At 49.4% G+C, this 18,258-nt stretch overlaps 1 protein-coding gene across 1 annotated transcript in view; it reads left to right on the forward strand.

Moving 5' to 3' along the window:
- ppargc1b (peroxisome proliferator-activated receptor gamma, coactivator 1 beta) overlaps positions 1–18,258 on the forward strand; it is a 63,879-nt gene extending 45,621 nt beyond the window's left edge. The window contains exons 4-12 of the mRNA XM_056600210.1: positions 6,545–6,664; positions 8,066–9,089; positions 9,949–9,994; positions 11,523–11,581; positions 12,273–12,927; positions 13,296–13,353; positions 13,874–13,992; positions 14,910–15,037; positions 16,749–18,258. Of these exons, the coding sequence (XP_056456185.1) occupies positions 6,545–6,664; positions 8,066–9,089; positions 9,949–9,994; positions 11,523–11,581; positions 12,273–12,927; positions 13,296–13,353; positions 13,874–13,992; positions 14,910–15,037; positions 16,749–16,840 (2,301 nt within the window). The 3' untranslated portion in view covers positions 16,841–18,258. The remainder of the gene's footprint in view (positions 1–6,544; positions 6,665–8,065; positions 9,090–9,948; positions 9,995–11,522; positions 11,582–12,272; positions 12,928–13,295; positions 13,354–13,873; positions 13,993–14,909; positions 15,038–16,748) is intronic.

An 18,258-nucleotide genomic window follows, 5' to 3' on the forward strand; every position in this document is an offset into this window, starting at 1 on the left:
TCCTGTGCTGATTAACGTAGGCCTACTGTACATACAGATGCGATTTAAATTAAAAACGGCATCAACGCTATTTTGTGTTGTGCTCACCGACCGCACGGGGTCGCGTAACTATTTATCCTGCCAGAGTCTCGTTCGTTGTCGGAATTAACCAGACAAATCGCTCCACCAACTACGAACGGCCATGAACCACCAGCCACAGTATCGAGAAAGAGCTATCAATCTGTCAATCCTAGCTCAGACGGTAGCTCGGGAGGTAGAGCGGGTCGGCTGGTAACCTGAAGGCTGTTGGTTCGATCCCCGGCTCCTCCTAGCTGAGTGTCGAGGTGTCCTTGAGCAAGGCACCTAACCCTAACTGCTCCCGACGAGCTGGCTGTCCCCCTTGCATGATTGACTCCGCCGTCGGTGTGTGAATGTGTGCGTGAACGGTGAATGTGAGGCAATATTGTAAAGCGCTTTGGGTGGCCAATGGTTAGAAAAGCGCTATATAAATGCAGTCCATTTACATTTACATTGCTCCCCCCTTTTAAGTCTCTGTTTCATGTTCTTCAAGCTTCCCTGTAGTGTCCTTGAGTTACATTAAAGGAGCTTCAGAGAGGTTTTAGTGTGATCAGTGAGTCCGATAGGGCGCTGGTGCTTTCATTCCAACAGAAATGGGTATTAAGATATAACGTAACAACAAATAGCATGCAAGCACACTGTGGGCACATTTCAAATTTTTGGCCGTACATTTTAGCGCAAATACAGTTTTCAGTCTGCTATTTGTAGCTATCCCGCGTGAGGAATAACAAGAAAGTAGCAACATTCTTTTGAAGATCAGACAGTTGGTCTCTTTTTTATGTAACTTTTGCTTTTGCTCTACAAAATCAAATATCTCTGCTACTTTCTAACACTTACTGTTCCTTTTTAAGCCATTCAAGACCCAATTTTAGGTTGCCTTTTGAATATCTGGCTGGGGTCAACGGATGTTAGCCAGCCTCTTAAGCTAACTCTGGCTCACTTACAGTTTGACTGATTAGTGTGCATTGTCCCTGAAATAAACCAAAAAAAGAAAAGAAATGCCTTCCTCAGTGTCATTAAGCATTTACAGTTATTCTATAGAGGGTTAGGGTTAGGCTATAAACTGTTTATCTGTCAGTAGTTTTTACACAATATTCTCTGAAAACAAAGATAACAATTTATCAATTTAGGGGGGGCAGTAGGGGACACCTTAATATGTATGTTATTAATATAAAATAATATTTTTGAAGCCATTTAAAAGGCTGTTTGGCCAGGCGTTAGCCATCCAGTAGCACAGTATGCCATTGCTGGAGGCATGGAGAACCACGGAGGGTAACCCATACGCAGAGCTGGTGTTGTAGCTATAAACATTGAGCCAACCTCACAACACACATGCAATGCAGCGTCTTCTACTGTTGTGGGTCCAAACACGACGTCTCCAAGACACAAGGCTGCAGTGTCCTTGGTGTCACCTTGTAGCTCTGCCGGCCGATCTGCCCAACAGGAGGAGGAGGAGGAGGAGGAGGAGGAGGAGGAGGAGGAGGGGGAGGGTTTGGTCGATAGTTACAAACCAACAGCCAAGAAATGCTCCCCGTCTTCGTCCCTTATCTGGTTTGGCGAGGCAGGAAGGTCAACTCCAAATAGACCGCGTTCTAAAGAAACTCCCTTATAAAGAAACTCCCTTATAAAGACGTTAGAAAACAGCACCCATACAGTGGAATGTGTGTGCCTTTACCTGTAGGTGGACCACACGTCGTGTAATGAACTGGAACACATGCATGTGTTACGCAGGCTTGGTTCTGGACCAACTGTGTTTGTACACCAAGCACGCGGCCACCTGTCATACGTTGTTAGACGTGTGGTGTTATGATAATACTTTATCGGTCTAGTCCACTGCACACCGCCATGTCACGTTATCGCCCGTGGGAACAGAGCCCGCAGCAACAATGACAGTAACAAGGCAATAATGGCAGTTGCCACTACCAACAACGGGGGCGTTGCCAGGTGTCACTAGTAAAAAAAAGTATTGTGGCTCAAGCTCTAATAACAAAATGCTCCAGGGGGAAAATAGCACAGGCTTGGGCAAGATCAACCAATGTGAAGCCACCTGCTTGGTCAGGTTTTGTGCCGGCCTAAAATTGCAGCTATTTCATGTTTCATGTTTTTCTCACAGTATCTGATTCACTGTCTTCTTTTGGGTTAGGGATGTGTGATTGATAAGGTGTGAAGACTTCCAATCTGGCTCTTTACAGATGCACCCCAGTGTCCGTCATGAGAGTCTATTCTAAATGAGCTGTAGTGGCTGCTGCAGCTTTGAAATATTATTTGTGCGCTAGCATTTTGAGAGTCATCTTAATCATCTGAATACAGTGGAACCCAGTAGAATAGTATCGTACATACAGCCTGTGTTTACCTGTCTTAGAGCTGGATTCCCTTTCCCTTTTAAATTCCCTTTCAAAGACCTGGAGAATGCGCTTCGCCCATCTTCTTCCTTTAAGTGTTGTAATCAAACACATTAGAATTAGTCTCTAGGTCCCCCCTGAGATGATCCTCTGCCTTCCATTTACCACTGATCTAACAGAGATGCTGATCACCATAGGATCTCATTGTACTCTGTAGAGAGCAGCATCCACAACGCGTTTAATCCACAAATCTTAAGGGGGATTTAAAAAGAAAAGTGGATTCATAACCACAGTTTGGACTAATTGAATCTCTAATGTGGGTTGGTAGGTGTTTATAATATGTGTATGATCAAACATATACCATATCGTCATAGATAGACATAATACGGATATGTACACAGCATATCAGATACAGTATATTTCTCCTTTACCAGCACTAGATGTGACATTCAGTAGGTCCTACTCGTTAATCGCTCTCCCTCTTTGTGGGCAGCCGGTCAATCTCTAGCTATCGCTTGTGTCCTCCAACGCACTAGTACCAGTCACTCATCACAGCTGGCGCGGTGGTGAGCTGGCGTGATGAGGTAGGCGGGCGGTATGCTAACATGGTGGTGAGCTGGAGTGGTGAGCTAGCACCACGGTGAGCTACGGAGGTGATCTGGCTTGGTGAGGCTAGCGTGGTGGTGAACTACGGAAGCGGTGAGCTGGGGTGGTGGGGAGCTCAGGCTCAGCCGGTGGTGAGCTACTTGATTTGAATGAATTTAACTTTAATGGTCGTTTGCAGCAGAAACATACGACGAAATAGGAGCGCAGGTCCGCTTGGTGCCATCGCACAGGGACAGGACACAACATACAATTCATAAAACAACCTCAAATAAATGTTAGATAAAGCTAAAAGAGTATTGAAAGGATAGGTTTAGCAGCTCTGTCAGTCTTAAAGTGCTACAGTGATGATTCTGGTGGTGAGCTAGTCTAGTGGTGACCTACTGGTGGTGAGCTAGTCTAGTGGTGACCTACTGGTGGTGAGCTAGTCTAGTGGTGACCTACTGGTGGTGAACTAGTCTAGTGGTGACCTACTGGTAGTGAACTAGTCTAGTGTTTAACTAGGGTGGTGGTGAACTAGTCTAGTGGTGAAATAGTCTAGTGGTGAACTAGACTAGTGGTGAACTAGTCTAGTGGTGAACTAGACTAGTGGTGAACTAGTCTAGTGGTGAACTAGTCTAGTGGTGAACTAGTCTAGTGGTGAGCTAGACTAGTTCACCACTAGTCTAGTGGTGAACTAGTCTAGTGGTGAACTAGTCTAGTGGTGAACTAGTCTAGTGGTGAACTAGACTAGTGGTGAACTAGTCTAGTGGTGAACTAGTCTAGTGGTGAACTAGTCTAGTGGTGAGCTAGTCTAGTGGTGAACTAGTCTAGTGGTGAGCTAGTCTAGTGGTGAACTAGTCTAGTGGTGAACTAGTCTAGTGGTGAGCTAGTCTAGTGGTGAACTAGTCTAGTGGTGAGCTAGTCTAGTGGTGAACTAGTCTAGTGGTGAGCTAGTCTAGTGGTGAGCTAGTCTAGTGGTGAACTAGTCTAGTGGTGAGCTAGTCTAGTGGTGAACTAGTCTAGTGGTGAGCTAGTCTAGTGGTGAGCTAGTCTAGTGGTGAACTAGTCTAGTGGTGAACTAGTCTAGTGGTGAGCTAGTCTAGTGGTGAACTAGTCTAGTGGTGAACTAGTCTAGTGGTGAACTAGACTAGTGGTGAGCTAGTCTAGTGGTGAACTAGTCTAGTGGTGAACTAGTCTAGTGGTGAGCTAGTCTAGCTCACCACTAGTCTAGTGGTGAACTAGTCTAGTGGTGAACTAGTCTAGTGGTGAGCTAGTCTAGTGGTGAGCTCGGGTGGAGGTTAGGTAGTCAGCTCTCCACCAGATGAACGCGTCGTGTCGTCCATTTCAATCTTCTTAGAGTGGCCCCCGCGTCACATGACTCCTCCTTGTCATTCCACTCCTGTCTGTTCTGCCTCTTTGTGTGTGTGTCTGTGTGTGTGTGTGTGGGTGGGTTTCTGTGTGTGTGTGAGGGTGTGTCTGTGTGGGGGTGTGCGATTATTGCATGTGTTTAGTCTCTGGGGGCGATATTCTCTACCTGTTTACAAGATGGCTTCCCGAGGTTAAGATTGGGGTTAATGTCTCCATCTCCCTTCTCTCTGCTTCGTCCCTCCCGAGACTAACCGCTCTAATAATAAATGGCACTCATGGTTTGTATGAAAAGCGTCAAATGGCTGGCTGATTATTATAATAGGCTGTGCAGGCGTAGGTGGCTCAACCTGCAGTCAAATCAGATCCTTTTTTTTTAACATTACCCCACTTTAACGCACGGTCATAAACAATATGACGCAATAATATTGTTGCGTCATAACGCAATAAGATCATAAACAAACTTTGATGTATATCTATTAAGTTTTTCCCTCCTCAGAATGTGTAACACTTTTGAGGACGTGGCAAAACAGGAAAAACATCTTGTCATGACACAGTCTGCTCTACGGATAACCATGAGCAGAACAGCCTGATCAATCTCGCCCTCCCGTGTTGTGTGTGGATGAGGGATAGCGCTCCAACCAGTGTGTTCACTTCAGTGTGTGTGTGTGTGTGTCTGTGTGCTACTCGGGGCCGAACAAGGCATCTATTGAGTTCGCGAGCGTAGTGATGGAACCCGGCCAGACTGGCGTAGTGGAGAGTAGAGCAAGAAGGAGAGAGAGAGGAGAGTAAAGACAATCTAGCCCACATATCCCCACCGGGCGCTAACACACACGGTGCCAGACGCTAACATCCTTGGGCATCCTCCGCCTTATCAATGAACAGTCAGGTGGCCCTTCGCTATGAAGAGGGCCAAGTTGGCTCCACCTCAATGCGCTGAGGAAGGGTGTGTGTGACGTGTGTCTGGTGTCTGGTGTGTGTGTGTGTGTGTGTGTGTGTGTGTGTGTGTGTGTGTGTGTGTGTGTGTGTGACGTGTGACGTGTGTCTGGTGTCTGGTGTGTGTGTGTGTGTGTGTGTGTGTGTGTGTGTGTGTGTGTGTTTAAAACAGAGGCAGGTCTTTGGGGGATATTAGGTAATTTTTCGATAGACACTAAGATCCACGATGACATAACAAAAATGGCATATTTCATGATATAGTACTTTATTTATGCATAATATATCTTAAAATCTCCTTCGCAGATTTGTATTATTTTCCACAGGTATGATTTTTGGGTGGATGAAAGGATGGAAAGACCAAATGATGGATGGCAGAACACTGGAGATGAAAGGAGCAGAGAGTGCGGGGGTAGGAGATCTCATGTGAAGGCTGAGAGACAGGGAGGCGGGACTTAGACAGCTAGAGCTCTTAGCACCGATTGGTTGTTATTGGTCCACTGTGATTGGCTGAGCGGTAGAAACGAGGGATGCTGCACCAGGGCAGGATTCAGAGGGAGGGCTGAAGGAGGGAATGAGAGGACGAGCGGAGGTGAAAGAGGGGAGAGAAGGGATCCTCTCTGCCGTTCTCCCCATCCACCTTTTTCCTTTTTTTCCACTTTTTCTTTCTAACATATTCGGTACATCGATGTCGTTTTGTGTGAGTGGGTGTTTGAAACCGCACACACACACACACACACACACACACGCACCCTCACACTCGCATCCAGCTTTACTCTGACATATGGGTTAGAGCAGTGCTTTCAACCTGTGGTACGCACACCGCTGATGGTATGCAGTGGTACTGCAGGAGGTACTGCTACCTAATTCTTAAAATAGACAAATGTGCAATCATTTAAATGATAATTCAATGTAAGTAAATGAAGTATTATTGGATGTAAAGATTTCAATAATTGTGTCCCCTTGTGCATTTTGTCATGTGTTTTCCATCTCATGCGTTCCAATATGGTTTAGTGTTCATTTGTGTTAACTAAACAACACACTTGGAGCATAAGCAGCCAGTTTCGCACTTCTTGTAGTAATATTTGTGTCAATAGGGGGCTCCGGCACTATTTGTGTATTTTTCTGTTTGCATTTGAAATGCTCCACGAAAAGGTCTTGATGACAGTTCAGTGGTCCAATGCTCCTCAAGTACTCTGTTATGAACCGCTGTGTGAGACTGACCGACGCCCCCCCCCCCCTCCTCCCCCTCCCCTCTCCAGTTGAAGAAGCTGTTGCTGACCCCCCCTAACGTGCCTACCGGCGCCGACACACACAGCGCCAACGGGCATCGCCACGGCAACAGAGGCCTCCACCCGCGGACGACGCGGATCCAAGTCAAGGTAAGCGTCCGTTGCTGGCCCCGCCGGGCAGCTTCGAGCCGAGACCCCCCTGTAGGAGGGGCCATATTTCACCGGGCAGGTGTGACGGGAGGGTATCGCTCAGGTTCAGTCCACTGGGTCGACAGCTCCCTAGCTGCGTTTCTAAAAGGTGATGCGAATCTTTTGGAAAGTTCGCAAAAAAGTAATTTGAATTAGGTGCGTTTCCATCAAGTGGTTGGAGCGGAATAGGGTGATGACGTTACACGTTGATGTCGGCAGGGTTGCTATGGCCGGTCGTTATGCGGAAATCGGAAAGACTGTCAGTCCTGTGTGTTCAAAGTTCGCTACGTCACAGCTGTTGCAAAACGTGTGTTTCCATCTCCCATTTTGCGAATTTACTCTCTTTCGCATTTCTCAAAAACCACCTACTGATTCGATACTTCAAAGTTCGCATAAAATCAGGGGGATGGAAACGCACCTAGTGGGATGTACCGGTATGTCGCCCTACAGTTGAGCTGCGGACACTGGAACCGTAGAACGTTTACTCAGCCACCTGGGACGGTGTTGAAGGGAAAAGGTTTTCCCCGTCATGTAGCAGAAGCACACGGCGGTCGCGTGACGGAACGAGCGGCTGCCATGGCGACACCGTCTACGACGGCTACGTATGAGTCGGCACTAATAAGCTAGCTTGGGGCGGCTCGTGGTGCGCTGTGATTGGTCGTTGGAATGCCCTCTCGTCGTAGATCATTTGGGGGGGCCCTAACCCCAGCTGACGTTCAGACATTCACACCTTCAGCGTAGTGTGATGTTTGCGCGCGCGCGTGTGTGTGTGTGTGTGTGTGTGATGAATGTGCATGAATGTGTTTGCTAATTTGCATTGGTGTGTGAGGGAAAGAGCCTAAACAGTGAGAAGAGAGAGAAAACATTTGAATACATTTTTGTGCTGACAGCTGGCATGCGAACCATGCAGGCAGTGGTGTATAGTCTCTCTCTCTCTCTCTCTCTCTCTCTCTCTTTCTCGCTCTCGCTCTCTCTCCGGATTATACTTATTTTAAGAGTATTAAGCAGTATTTGATAGATGTTCTGTCCCGTTATCGGAGTGTTTGGAGAGAAGGTTTGTCATTTTGAGGCTGGTTCACTTCATGCCCGTTTGAACTGTATCAGCAGCTTACAAGGCAGAACCATTCCAGATGAAACTGAGAAACGACACAATAGTAACACTACGCCTTTTGTTTGTGTGTGCGTGTCTGTTTGCGTGTGTGCGTGTCTGTGTGTGTGTGTGTGTGTCTGTTTGTGTGTGCGTGTATGTTTGTGTGTGCGTGTCTGTTTGTGTGTGCGTGTCTGTTTGTGTGTGTGTGTGTGTGCTTGTCTGTTTGTGTGTGTGTGTGCGTGTCTGTTTGTGTGCGTGTGTTTGTTCCTCAGAGCGAGGCGGGCGCGAGGCTCCAGGACAGGAAGCCGCGTGCCGCGCGGCCCTCGGGCCGTCTGTGCACGGAGCTCCACCGCCACCTGACCACCGGCCGCGGCCACGCCGCCGACAGCGAGGAGGACGAAGGGGACGAGGAGGAGGACGAGGAGGAGGACGAGGAGGAGGAGGAGAGCGAGTCCGAGGAGGGCGAGGAGGACGAGTCGTCGGGGAGCGACGGCGAGGGCGTGGCCGCAGCCCCCCCCCCCGCCGCGCCCCCCGAGGCCCAGTTCAGCTCGGAGAAGGAGCTCCACTCGGTGGTGGAGCTCATACGCTACATGCACACCTACTGCCTGCCCGCGCGCAAGCAGCACGCCTGGGACCGCAAGGAGCGCGAGGCCCCGGCGCCGGCGCCAGCGCGCAGCCGGGGCCCGAGGCCCGAGGCCCCGCGGGCCCCCGCGCAGAACGCTCACAGCAGAGCGGCGGCAGTGGGAACCCCCGCCGCCGCCGCGGGAGGAGGGGGAGGGGGAGGGGGAGGGGGTGGGGCAGGACCCCCCGCCCCCCGCAGACCGGCCTTCTCCCGGCGCCGGGAGCCGAAGGCGGACTCCCTCCTGCGGGCCATCCTGGAGCGCAGCGCCTCCTTCGACGTGAGCCAGCCTTACAGACTGCACAGCCCCCCCTACGCCCCCGGGCCGGCCGCCGCCCCCGCCCACCAGCACAGCTCCTCCTCCTCCTCCCCGCTCAGCCGGACCGGCCCCGCCCCCTCCTCTCCGGAGGGGCGGCGGCGGCCGGAGGAGGAAGAGGAGGAGGAGGAGGAGGAGGAGGGCGGGTCGTTCTCGGTGCGGCGCTCCCGCCGCCTCGCCTCCTTCCCGAGCCGCTTCGCCAAGAGGCTGCGGCCCGGGCACCGCCGCCGGCCCTGGGGCGAGGAGCAGGACGAGAGGAGGGCCCGCGTCAAGGGGGGGGGAGGAGCCGGGGCCAGGGCGGAGAGGCCCCGAGAGGGACACGGGGGTCTGACGGCGGCCAGGAAGACCTGCTGTCACCATGGTGAGGAGACACACACACACACACACACACACACACACACACACACACACACACACACACACACACACACACACACACACACACACACACACACACGGACACACACATGGACAGATGCACATGGATGCACACACAGAAAAAACACACACACACACACACATATTCACAGATGCAAGGATGCACACAAACATACCAAACACACACACACACACATACACATTTAAACACACACACACAGACACACACACACACACACACACACACACACACACACACTGACATATGCGCCACGTTTATGACTCACACTCGCCTGACATTGTGATGAACCAGATCTATATATATATATAGACACGTGTACTCAGACACATACATTGATGTATAGCACACACATATATTGTGATATAATACACATACATATCCAAAGCTACAACCAATTATTTGAGAATGCACTGGGCGATAACCCTGTGCTGCATTCAGTGTGTACCGCTCGGTCGTCGGATTACGCAGACCTGCAAGACTAGACGTGTCTGCAGTTAAATTAATAAAACCATAAAATATGATGTACTTCACGGATTCCAGACGGGTCCTAACCCAGACCGGGTTGCTTTACTGCTGCTTACGATTCCTCACACGGATGTGTTTCAGGAGACAATCTGGATAAAAGCCCCGTCCACATTCACAACCCCACGCACACTTTAACAAACCCTCCCTCCCTAAAACACACACGCACACACACTCACCAAGTCACCCACTCACAATCAGCACACACGCAAACATAGTCTCACTCACTCTCTCATTGACGTGTCTGTAGCCCTGCATGGTCCTGTGTGACTGACATGTGTTTCTCTTGTGATGACAGAGAATCAGGCGTGTCTGTGTCTACCGCTGCAACCTAAAGCCACTGGGTAAGAAAGCATCTCTCTCCATTACACACTCTGACCATACCACTCTCTCTCTATCATCACTCAATTCAATTACTCTCTCTCTCTGTCTCTGTCCCTCTCTGTCTCTCTCTCTCTCTCTCTCTCTCTCTCTCTCTCTCTCTCTCTCTCTCTCTCTCTGTCTCTCTCTCTGTCTCTGTCTGTGTCTGTCTCTCTCTCTCTCTCTCTCTCTCTCTGTCTCTGTCTCTGTCTCTGTCTCTCTCTCTCTCTCTCTCTCTCTCTCTCTCTCTCTCTCTCTCTCTCTCTCTCTCTCTCTCTCTCTCTCTCTCTCTCGCTCCTACCATCTAAACACACTGTGGTCCTATTTCTCTCTCTCATTCTTTGATTTGCCCCACATGGTCCAATGGCTTGTCATTATGATGATATCATTATGATACATGGAATATGAATGCATGGCTTCAGATTGTTGAAGATTAACACAGGGTTGATGATGATGATAATGATGATGATGGTGTCTCATGACTTTTGATTGGTGGAGTTTAACAAGTATCTAACGATGGTGTTCTATAAGTGGAACATAACACAGGCTTGAAACGCTTTAACAAGAAGCAGTGCTTTTGAAGAGATGAACAGTGTTAGTGTCGCCCGGCTTCATACAAGCGCTCCGAAGTCTGTGACTCCGTGATCTAGTTGACTGGCTCGGATGGCTCTGGTGGGTCCGGGTTAGACTCCAGGCTGCCGTAGAGATCTTAGCATCGCGGCCTGTCAAACTTGCATGCCTGCACTATATACCACCACCCTTTCACAAACCCCCATCACACTGGATACAGGCCAGCTGCACCAGCGTCCCCAGAGACGTGTCCTAACCACGGACTGGAGCCCAGTGAAGGTCCATCTCTTTCCCCCTCTGACAAGGGAATATAGGTGGTGGTGTTTGGTTCTCTTTCTCCTCTTTGCGGAGGTTGGCCAGTCAGAGAAGAGAAAGAGAGAGGGAAGAGAACAAAAACAGTGTTGTCAAGGCAGTTGTGAGACAGAACAGAACACCTCAAATAGACTTCAGGAGAGGAGAAAAGAGGAGGAGGGGCTTGTGATGGTGATGACGGTGATGGTGGTGGAGGTGGTGGGGGTGAAGGAGGTGACGGGGGGAGATGGAGGGGTTGAAATGTGCTTGTCCCGATAAGGAACGAGCACAAGGGGTTTGGCGCCGGTGGCGTCGACGGGAGCTGAATAAAACCTCGCATTATGCAGACAGATCTGGTGTGTTTATCTTTGTTGAGGTCGGCGAGAACGCTGTCTCATGAGAAGTTCCTTAATGCAGAGATTTTATGCAGACTTTTAAACTTTACCAACTACGGTCTGTACTTAAACCTGACATTCACGGACATTTTCTGTTTGTCTCTGTCTCTATTTGTCTTCTCTTCTCCCCACCTCTCTCTCCACCCCTCCCTTTCATCCCTCGCCCCCGCCATCCTTCCCTCCTTCCTCAACCCTCTCCTTCCCTCCCTCTCCCTCTCTCTCCTCCCTCTCCCCCCCCCTCCCCTCCTCTCTACAGAGAGTTCAGCAGTAAGTCCTTTGAGCAGACGCTCGCGGTGGATCTATGCGGTACTGCAGGTAAATATCTCCCCTGGTCAATTTAAATTCTGGACCCGTCTCGGGTCGAACAATGCGGATTCATCAGAAACCGGACACACCTCGTGTGAAGGCCACTGTCTTAATATCCAATCTAACAGTAAGATTCTACATCGAGTTACACAGGAGAGCACTTATACTATACAAGTACTATATGTTGAGGTTTACAGGTGAGTAATTGAGAACTACATTCAGATATACAGAAGAGCAGTAGATTGGTAGTACTACTCATGGACTACCTGTTCCGTTACACAGAAAGGAGTATAAAATATGATGACAATTTAAGTATATCTGTACTCAATACTCAAAGGACTAAGAGTGGGGAATACAGTATCCAATCAAAGTATACTGTATATTTATAGGCCTATATTGGTTCTATGAACATCCTTACTGCACCGACAGCGATATATTGTTTCACCTTCTTCCGCAAAATGTACTTATTGCATGTCGCTTTGGATCAAAGCGTTTGCTAAATGTAAATGTATATGCTAGTTAATCATAAATAATAATTCATACATAATAACTATTTCTTTAGATCATACCTATTTCATCTGGTATTTCAGCCAAACAATAGATTATCAAATCGTTGTACTCCGTTATCAAATGTTAACGTTTGTAAAATCGAATTTATCAAATGACCAAGCCTCATTAACATATGCCCCTCCCCCTGCAGGCCTGACTCCGCCCACCACCCCCCCTCACAAGCCGGTGGAGGACGAGCTCTTCAAGCCCGCGGAGGGAGTCGGGGGCAGCGGGGGGGACTCCCCCACCACCTCCACCTCCTCCACCACCTCCACCACCACCTCCGGGCCCGGGGCCCCCACCCGGGGCCCCTCCTCCTGGCTCCCGCGGGGCCCGCACGCCCGGAAGCTCCCCGAGCAGACGGAGCTCTACGCCCAGCTGAGGCGCGAGGGCCCCGACGGCGAGGGCCCCGGGGAGGCCGAGGGGGGCGTGGCCGGGGTCCGCCGTCCCTACGGCGACCACGACTACTGCGCCCTGACTCTGGGGGAGAGCCGCAAGCGCAGCGCCGCCCTGCTGGGCGCCATACTGCGGGCGCGGGACGGACCACAGCGGGTGGGGGGGGAGGAGGAGGAGGAGGACGAGGAGGAGGTGGGGGGAGGAGGAGGAGGAGGAGGAGGAGGAGGAAGGGCATCAGGGAAACTTCAGGAAGAGCAGCAGCAGACGGCGGTGATGTCCCACCGCCAGACGCACGCGGCCACGCCGCCGGCGTCTGAGGAAGAGGAGGGCGAGCGCTCATCTTCCTCCCGCTCGCCCTCCCCCGCGATGGACTCCGCCCCCGGCTCCCCCGCAAGCAAGATGGACGCCAGGTGAGAGAAGGAGAGCAGGGAGGACAGACTAAAGGCTCTGCTGCATTAGGAGGGAATTTTCACTTTTTTTTTGCCGCAGTTCATCTCTCCTAAACATTACCCTGCCGCGCTCGCTGGTTCTCTCTCTCTCTCTCTCTCTCTCTCTCTCTCTCTCTCTCTCTCTCTCTCTCTCTCTCTCTCTCTCTCTCTCTCTCTCTCTCTCTCTCTTTCTATATATCTCTCTATGTATAAATGTTTCTCTCTTCTTCTCTCTGTCTGTTCCCTCCCTCTCTCTGTCTGTTTCTATGTCTCTCTGTCTCTGTCTGTATCTGTATATTTGTCTCTCCCTTATTCTCTCCCTCTCTCTCTCTCTCTCCCTCTCTTAATAGTGAGGTGATGGAAGGCTGTCCTGCAGACAGACAGAGGAACAAAGCCAAACCAGACGAGGTAGAATCCTTGATAACACACACCTGCTACATAATGCTCCGCTATGCTGCTCTATGCTTACCTACACCAGGCTACTCTAACCCTGCCTTGACCACAATTATTCACACATCCATAATCTGATAAGCAGTCAAATTAATCATATTCATGTTCACCATTATAAGCATTACCATTATTCATAACGTCAGAAGAATTCATAATGTCACTTTATTAGGCTCACCTCTTCTACCAACACGGTTGGCTCAAAGGAAATTACAATTTTTCTAAAACGCTGTAATCCCTTATTAAAATAAAACACATCAATAAGTACACATGTCAACGTCAGCCTCCATCTCTGTGTTTCCGCGAGCGAGCGAGAGAAGTGTTTTAAATAATGACTCCTGTCGGGGATGTACGATTATTATTCAGAACGCCTGTCCCAGCATTCTCCCGCCCACCGTGCCACACCTTTGTGTCTCCCCGCCTAAACCTGCAATGTCATCTGTCCCCCCCCCGCCTGTTGCCATGGTTTCCCTGTTACCAGGACAACTGCCAGGTGTTCTACATCCACAACCTGCCCAGCAGCGTCACGCACAGCATGCTGCGCAAACGCTTCCAGGTCTTCGGCTCCGCACAGGACTGCAAGGTCATCATCCGCAACGAGTGAGTCTGAGCCCCTACCTGGCTGACTGACTACCTGTCTGACTGCCTGTCTGACCCCCTACCTGTCTGACTGACTACCTATTGGACTGGCTACCTGTCTGGTTGACTACCTGTCTGACCCCCTACATGGCTGACTACCTGTCTGACTGACTACCTGTCTGACTGACTACCTGTCTGACTGACTACCTGTCTGACTACCTGTCTTACTGACTACCTGTCTGACTGACTACCTGTCTGACTACCTATCTGACCACCTGTCTGAATGACTACCTGTCTGACCCCCTACCTGGTTGACTACCTGTCTGACGGGCTTCCTGTCTGGCTGACTACCTGTCTTGCTGACTACCTGTCTGCCTGACTACCTATTGGACTGGCTACCTGTCTGGCTGACTACCTGTCTGCCTGACTACCTATTGGACTGGCTACCTGTCTGGCTGACTACCTGTCTGGCTGACTACCTGTCTGCCTGACTACCTATTGGACTGACTACCTGTCTTGCTGACTAACTGTCTGGCTGGCTACCTGTCTGGCTGACTACCTGTCTAACTGACTACCTATTGGACTGGCTACCTGTCTGGCTGACTACCTGCCTGTCTTACTCCCTCGCTGTCCGGCAGGATGTCTAGCTTACCGATTACTTAATCTACTCTGTCTGGCTGATTGACTTGGTCAGTTAGTTTGACTATCCGCCTGTCCGTGTCACAGTACAGAATCTCAGTATTCTGCGACAGGATTTCAAGCTGTTCCTTAAAATGTATTTGAATGTGAAACAATTCTGACTGACCCTCTCTTTCTGTCCCCCTGTGTGTGTGTGTGTGTGTGTGTGTGTGTGTGTGTGTGTGTGTGTGTGTGTGTGTGTGTGTGTGTGTGTGTGTGTGTGTGTGTGTGTGTGTGTGTGTGTGTGTGTGTGTGTGTAGAGAGCGTTGTGGGGTGATTAAGATTCGCCAGGGAAGCTCGGAGAGACAACGGAGAGAGGGGGAGGCTGCTTTCCAGAGCCGAGCCAACGGTCTGCCGAGACTTAGCAGGAAGCGCTACATCGACCTGGGTAAGACCAACACACACACGCTCATCTTTATTTATAAACTAATGCATGGACATACACACAAACACATACGCATCTATATTCAGACACTAAATCATACACATGCACACAAACACATACACATCTATATTCAAACAATAATACACACACACAACGCTTATACACTAACACACACACACAGACACACACTAACCCACATGCGCAGAAATAGGCCTTTCACACCTGCACTGAAAGTGAGACGTTTTAGGGATAAATCCCGATGGGGGCGGTATGTGTGAAGATGAATGTCACAATACGCCCCTCCGGAGTTGAATCCACCCGGCCCCGAGTGTAAAGTCTGGAGAATCGGTGAACAATTCACAACCAGCGAGTGCGAGTTTTGCTGACGTGTCGATGACGTTTCTATCATGCGACCGGAGTGAAACGGGATAAAACAAAGGTTGAAGAAGAACAGACAGACAGAGACAGAAAAAATATCTCTCTTCTGTTTGTATTGCGAATATGTCTAAATAAATGCAGTTTTTTTGATATCACTGCAAGAGTTGGTAGCCACGCCCGCCATCTTAGATGCGTTGTAAACAAAACACTACAACCTTTGCTGCATACGTCCTGCCTCCGAGCAATCTACCCAGGTTCCAGCCCTTGCCTAAAGTATACAGAGTATCTCCAATAAGTGGGAACACGTCTGATGCGCCTTGTTCCTACACACACACACACATACATACTAATCCACATAGCCACATCCACACTCATAAGCACTAAAGCAGATACACACAAATGAAGGCCGACAAAACTCATACAACTTTGTTAAAGGCACATACACACGAACACACTCATACCAACTCTCATACTTACACACTCTAAAGCACAGACAGATGCATGCAAACAAACACACACACACACACACACTAACTAACACACACACACACACACACACTATAAATACCAATAACAACATGCAGGTCAACTAGCCATAAATAATTTATCTGTTTGCTTCAAAGTGAAAGCACTTTTAATGGAGCCATTAGCCATCAGCAGTTTGTGAGCCGTTCAGCTGCTCTCTATTTGATCTCAATCAACAGCAGCTCCACACTGATCCACACTGATGATGTAATCAGATAATGCTATGATTCCTTCACACTCTCGGTCCTAGGTGTGTGACTGGTGCATTCATTGCCCTGCGGTGAATCACAAGCACCAAAGTCAACAAGAAGTCCACGCTATATTATGTGTCGCAAAAAAAAGAAAAAAGCTTAACTAACGTTCTCCTGTGTGTCTCTCCTTCCTCTTCTTCTCCTCCTCCTGCTTCTTATTTGTCTCTCTTGCTACTCCTCCTACTTCTCGCCTCTTCTCCACCACTCCCTCTTATGTATGATCCTTCTCTCCTCCTCCTCCTCGTCCCCCTTCCTCCTCCTGCTCTCTCACTCCTCCTCCTTTCTCTCCTCCACCTCCTCATCTCACCCCTCCTCATCCCCCCTCCTGCTCTCTCTCTCCTCCTCCTCATCCCCCCTCCCCCTCTCTCACCCCTCCTCATCCCCCCTCCCCCTCTCTCACTCCTCCTCCTCCTCCTCCTCATCCTCCTCCTCTCTCTCCTCCTCCTCATCCCCCCTCCTGCTCTCTCTCTCACTCCTCCTCATCCCTCCTCCTCCTCCTCTCTCTCCTCCTCCTCCTCACCCCTCCTGCTCCCTCTCTCCTCCTCCTTTCTCTCCTCCAGACGAAGCTGGCCCGGGCCCCGTGAAGAGCAAGTACGACGCTCTGGACTTTGACACCCTCCTAAAGGAGGCGCAGAAGTCTTTGCACCGCTGACGGGCCTCCCGACCTCTGACCCCCCCCCAGACCGATCCCCTCCTCACGGCTGGCCTTAGTGACCCCCGACCCCTCCAGCCCTGCTGCCTCGACACCGGGCCCGCACGCTCCTCCGTCGAAGGCACCCTCGCAAAAGTTGTTTACATTTTTAACATTGGAATAAAAAGACGAGAGAGACCTAGTTTAGAACTTTTCTTTACTTTCCCGCCGGAGGACAGCGTTTAAAAATACGAACGTCAGAAGCCATGGAGAATTAAGGAGCAAAAATGATACGATGGAAGAGGTTTGATTTTTGAGAAAAAAAAGCAATGGTACAACTTCTACTGCTACTACTACTAAACTACTACTACTACTACTACTACTACTGCAACAACGGCAGACACTTTTTTTCCTGTCGTTGTGCGACGGTCGACGACAAAGCTGCTTCCTGTTGTCTGTGTTGGTGACTTCATCACCCCGCGCCAAAGAAGGTTGGCGGGGCGAGAACCTTTGTGTGGCGTAAATACCTTGCTATTCCCGCGTCGCGTCTTGTTGGTCACGTTGGTCTTCGTGGTTTGTGTGCGTGTGTGTGTCCTCGCGTGTGTTTTATTTTTTTCGTAAAAAACACACTCTCTGGTCACGCCTGGTGAGACCGCGAGCTGTGTTTTGCCTCAAAGTAGTGACGTTGTGGAGAAAAAAACAACTTTGTTTTAGCAAAAGGAAAAAAATTATCGATGTTTTCAAAAATTTAAACGAAAAAGATTTATAACTGTGTGTGTGTGTGTGCGTGTGTGTGTGTTACGGACAATGAAAATTCTGAAATCAACAAAAAAAACATTTGACTTTAAACGGTTTACACATCGAAAACGAAGAAGAAAAAAAATCATCTTTTTTTATTTTTTGTAACTGTAGTGCTTCCTTGATTTGATCTATGCACTGTACGGAGGTAGAAGTTTCTGCTGTCCTCTGACGAACCCTTTCCTTCTTGTCTGCAAACGCAACCCTCAAAATGGCTTCTTCTACTGGCTCTGGTATCAGGTTGCATACAGCGGACTCTACTAGGTGCATGCGGTGTGCACAGAAGGCCCCGAAGTTTTGTCAAATAGCACTTACTTTACCAAGGTCTGTAAATAGTTAGACCGTCGATGTCAAACATGTTAAGACGTTTTTTTTTTTTTCTTTATTGTATTTGCCAAACTGCCATTCCCTTTCAATGCTGTCAAAAATATCCCCCAAACACATCTGTCACTTACAATCAGAATACATTGAATACTAAAGGACTTCTATAGAAATTATAAATATATATATTAATATATTAATTAATCAGTATACTATAACAATGTCTATTTCCCTCACCTGATGGCTGTTCTTTGATGCACTTTTTGGTTTTGGTAGAGTCTGACGTACACACACACACCTGATACCGCCAGTAGACGTTG

This window comes from Gadus chalcogrammus, chromosome 10 (assembly GCF_026213295.1).
Source record: "Gadus chalcogrammus isolate NIFS_2021 chromosome 10, NIFS_Gcha_1.0, whole genome shotgun sequence".
NCBI lineage: Eukaryota > Metazoa > Chordata > Actinopteri > Gadiformes > Gadidae > Gadus > Gadus chalcogrammus.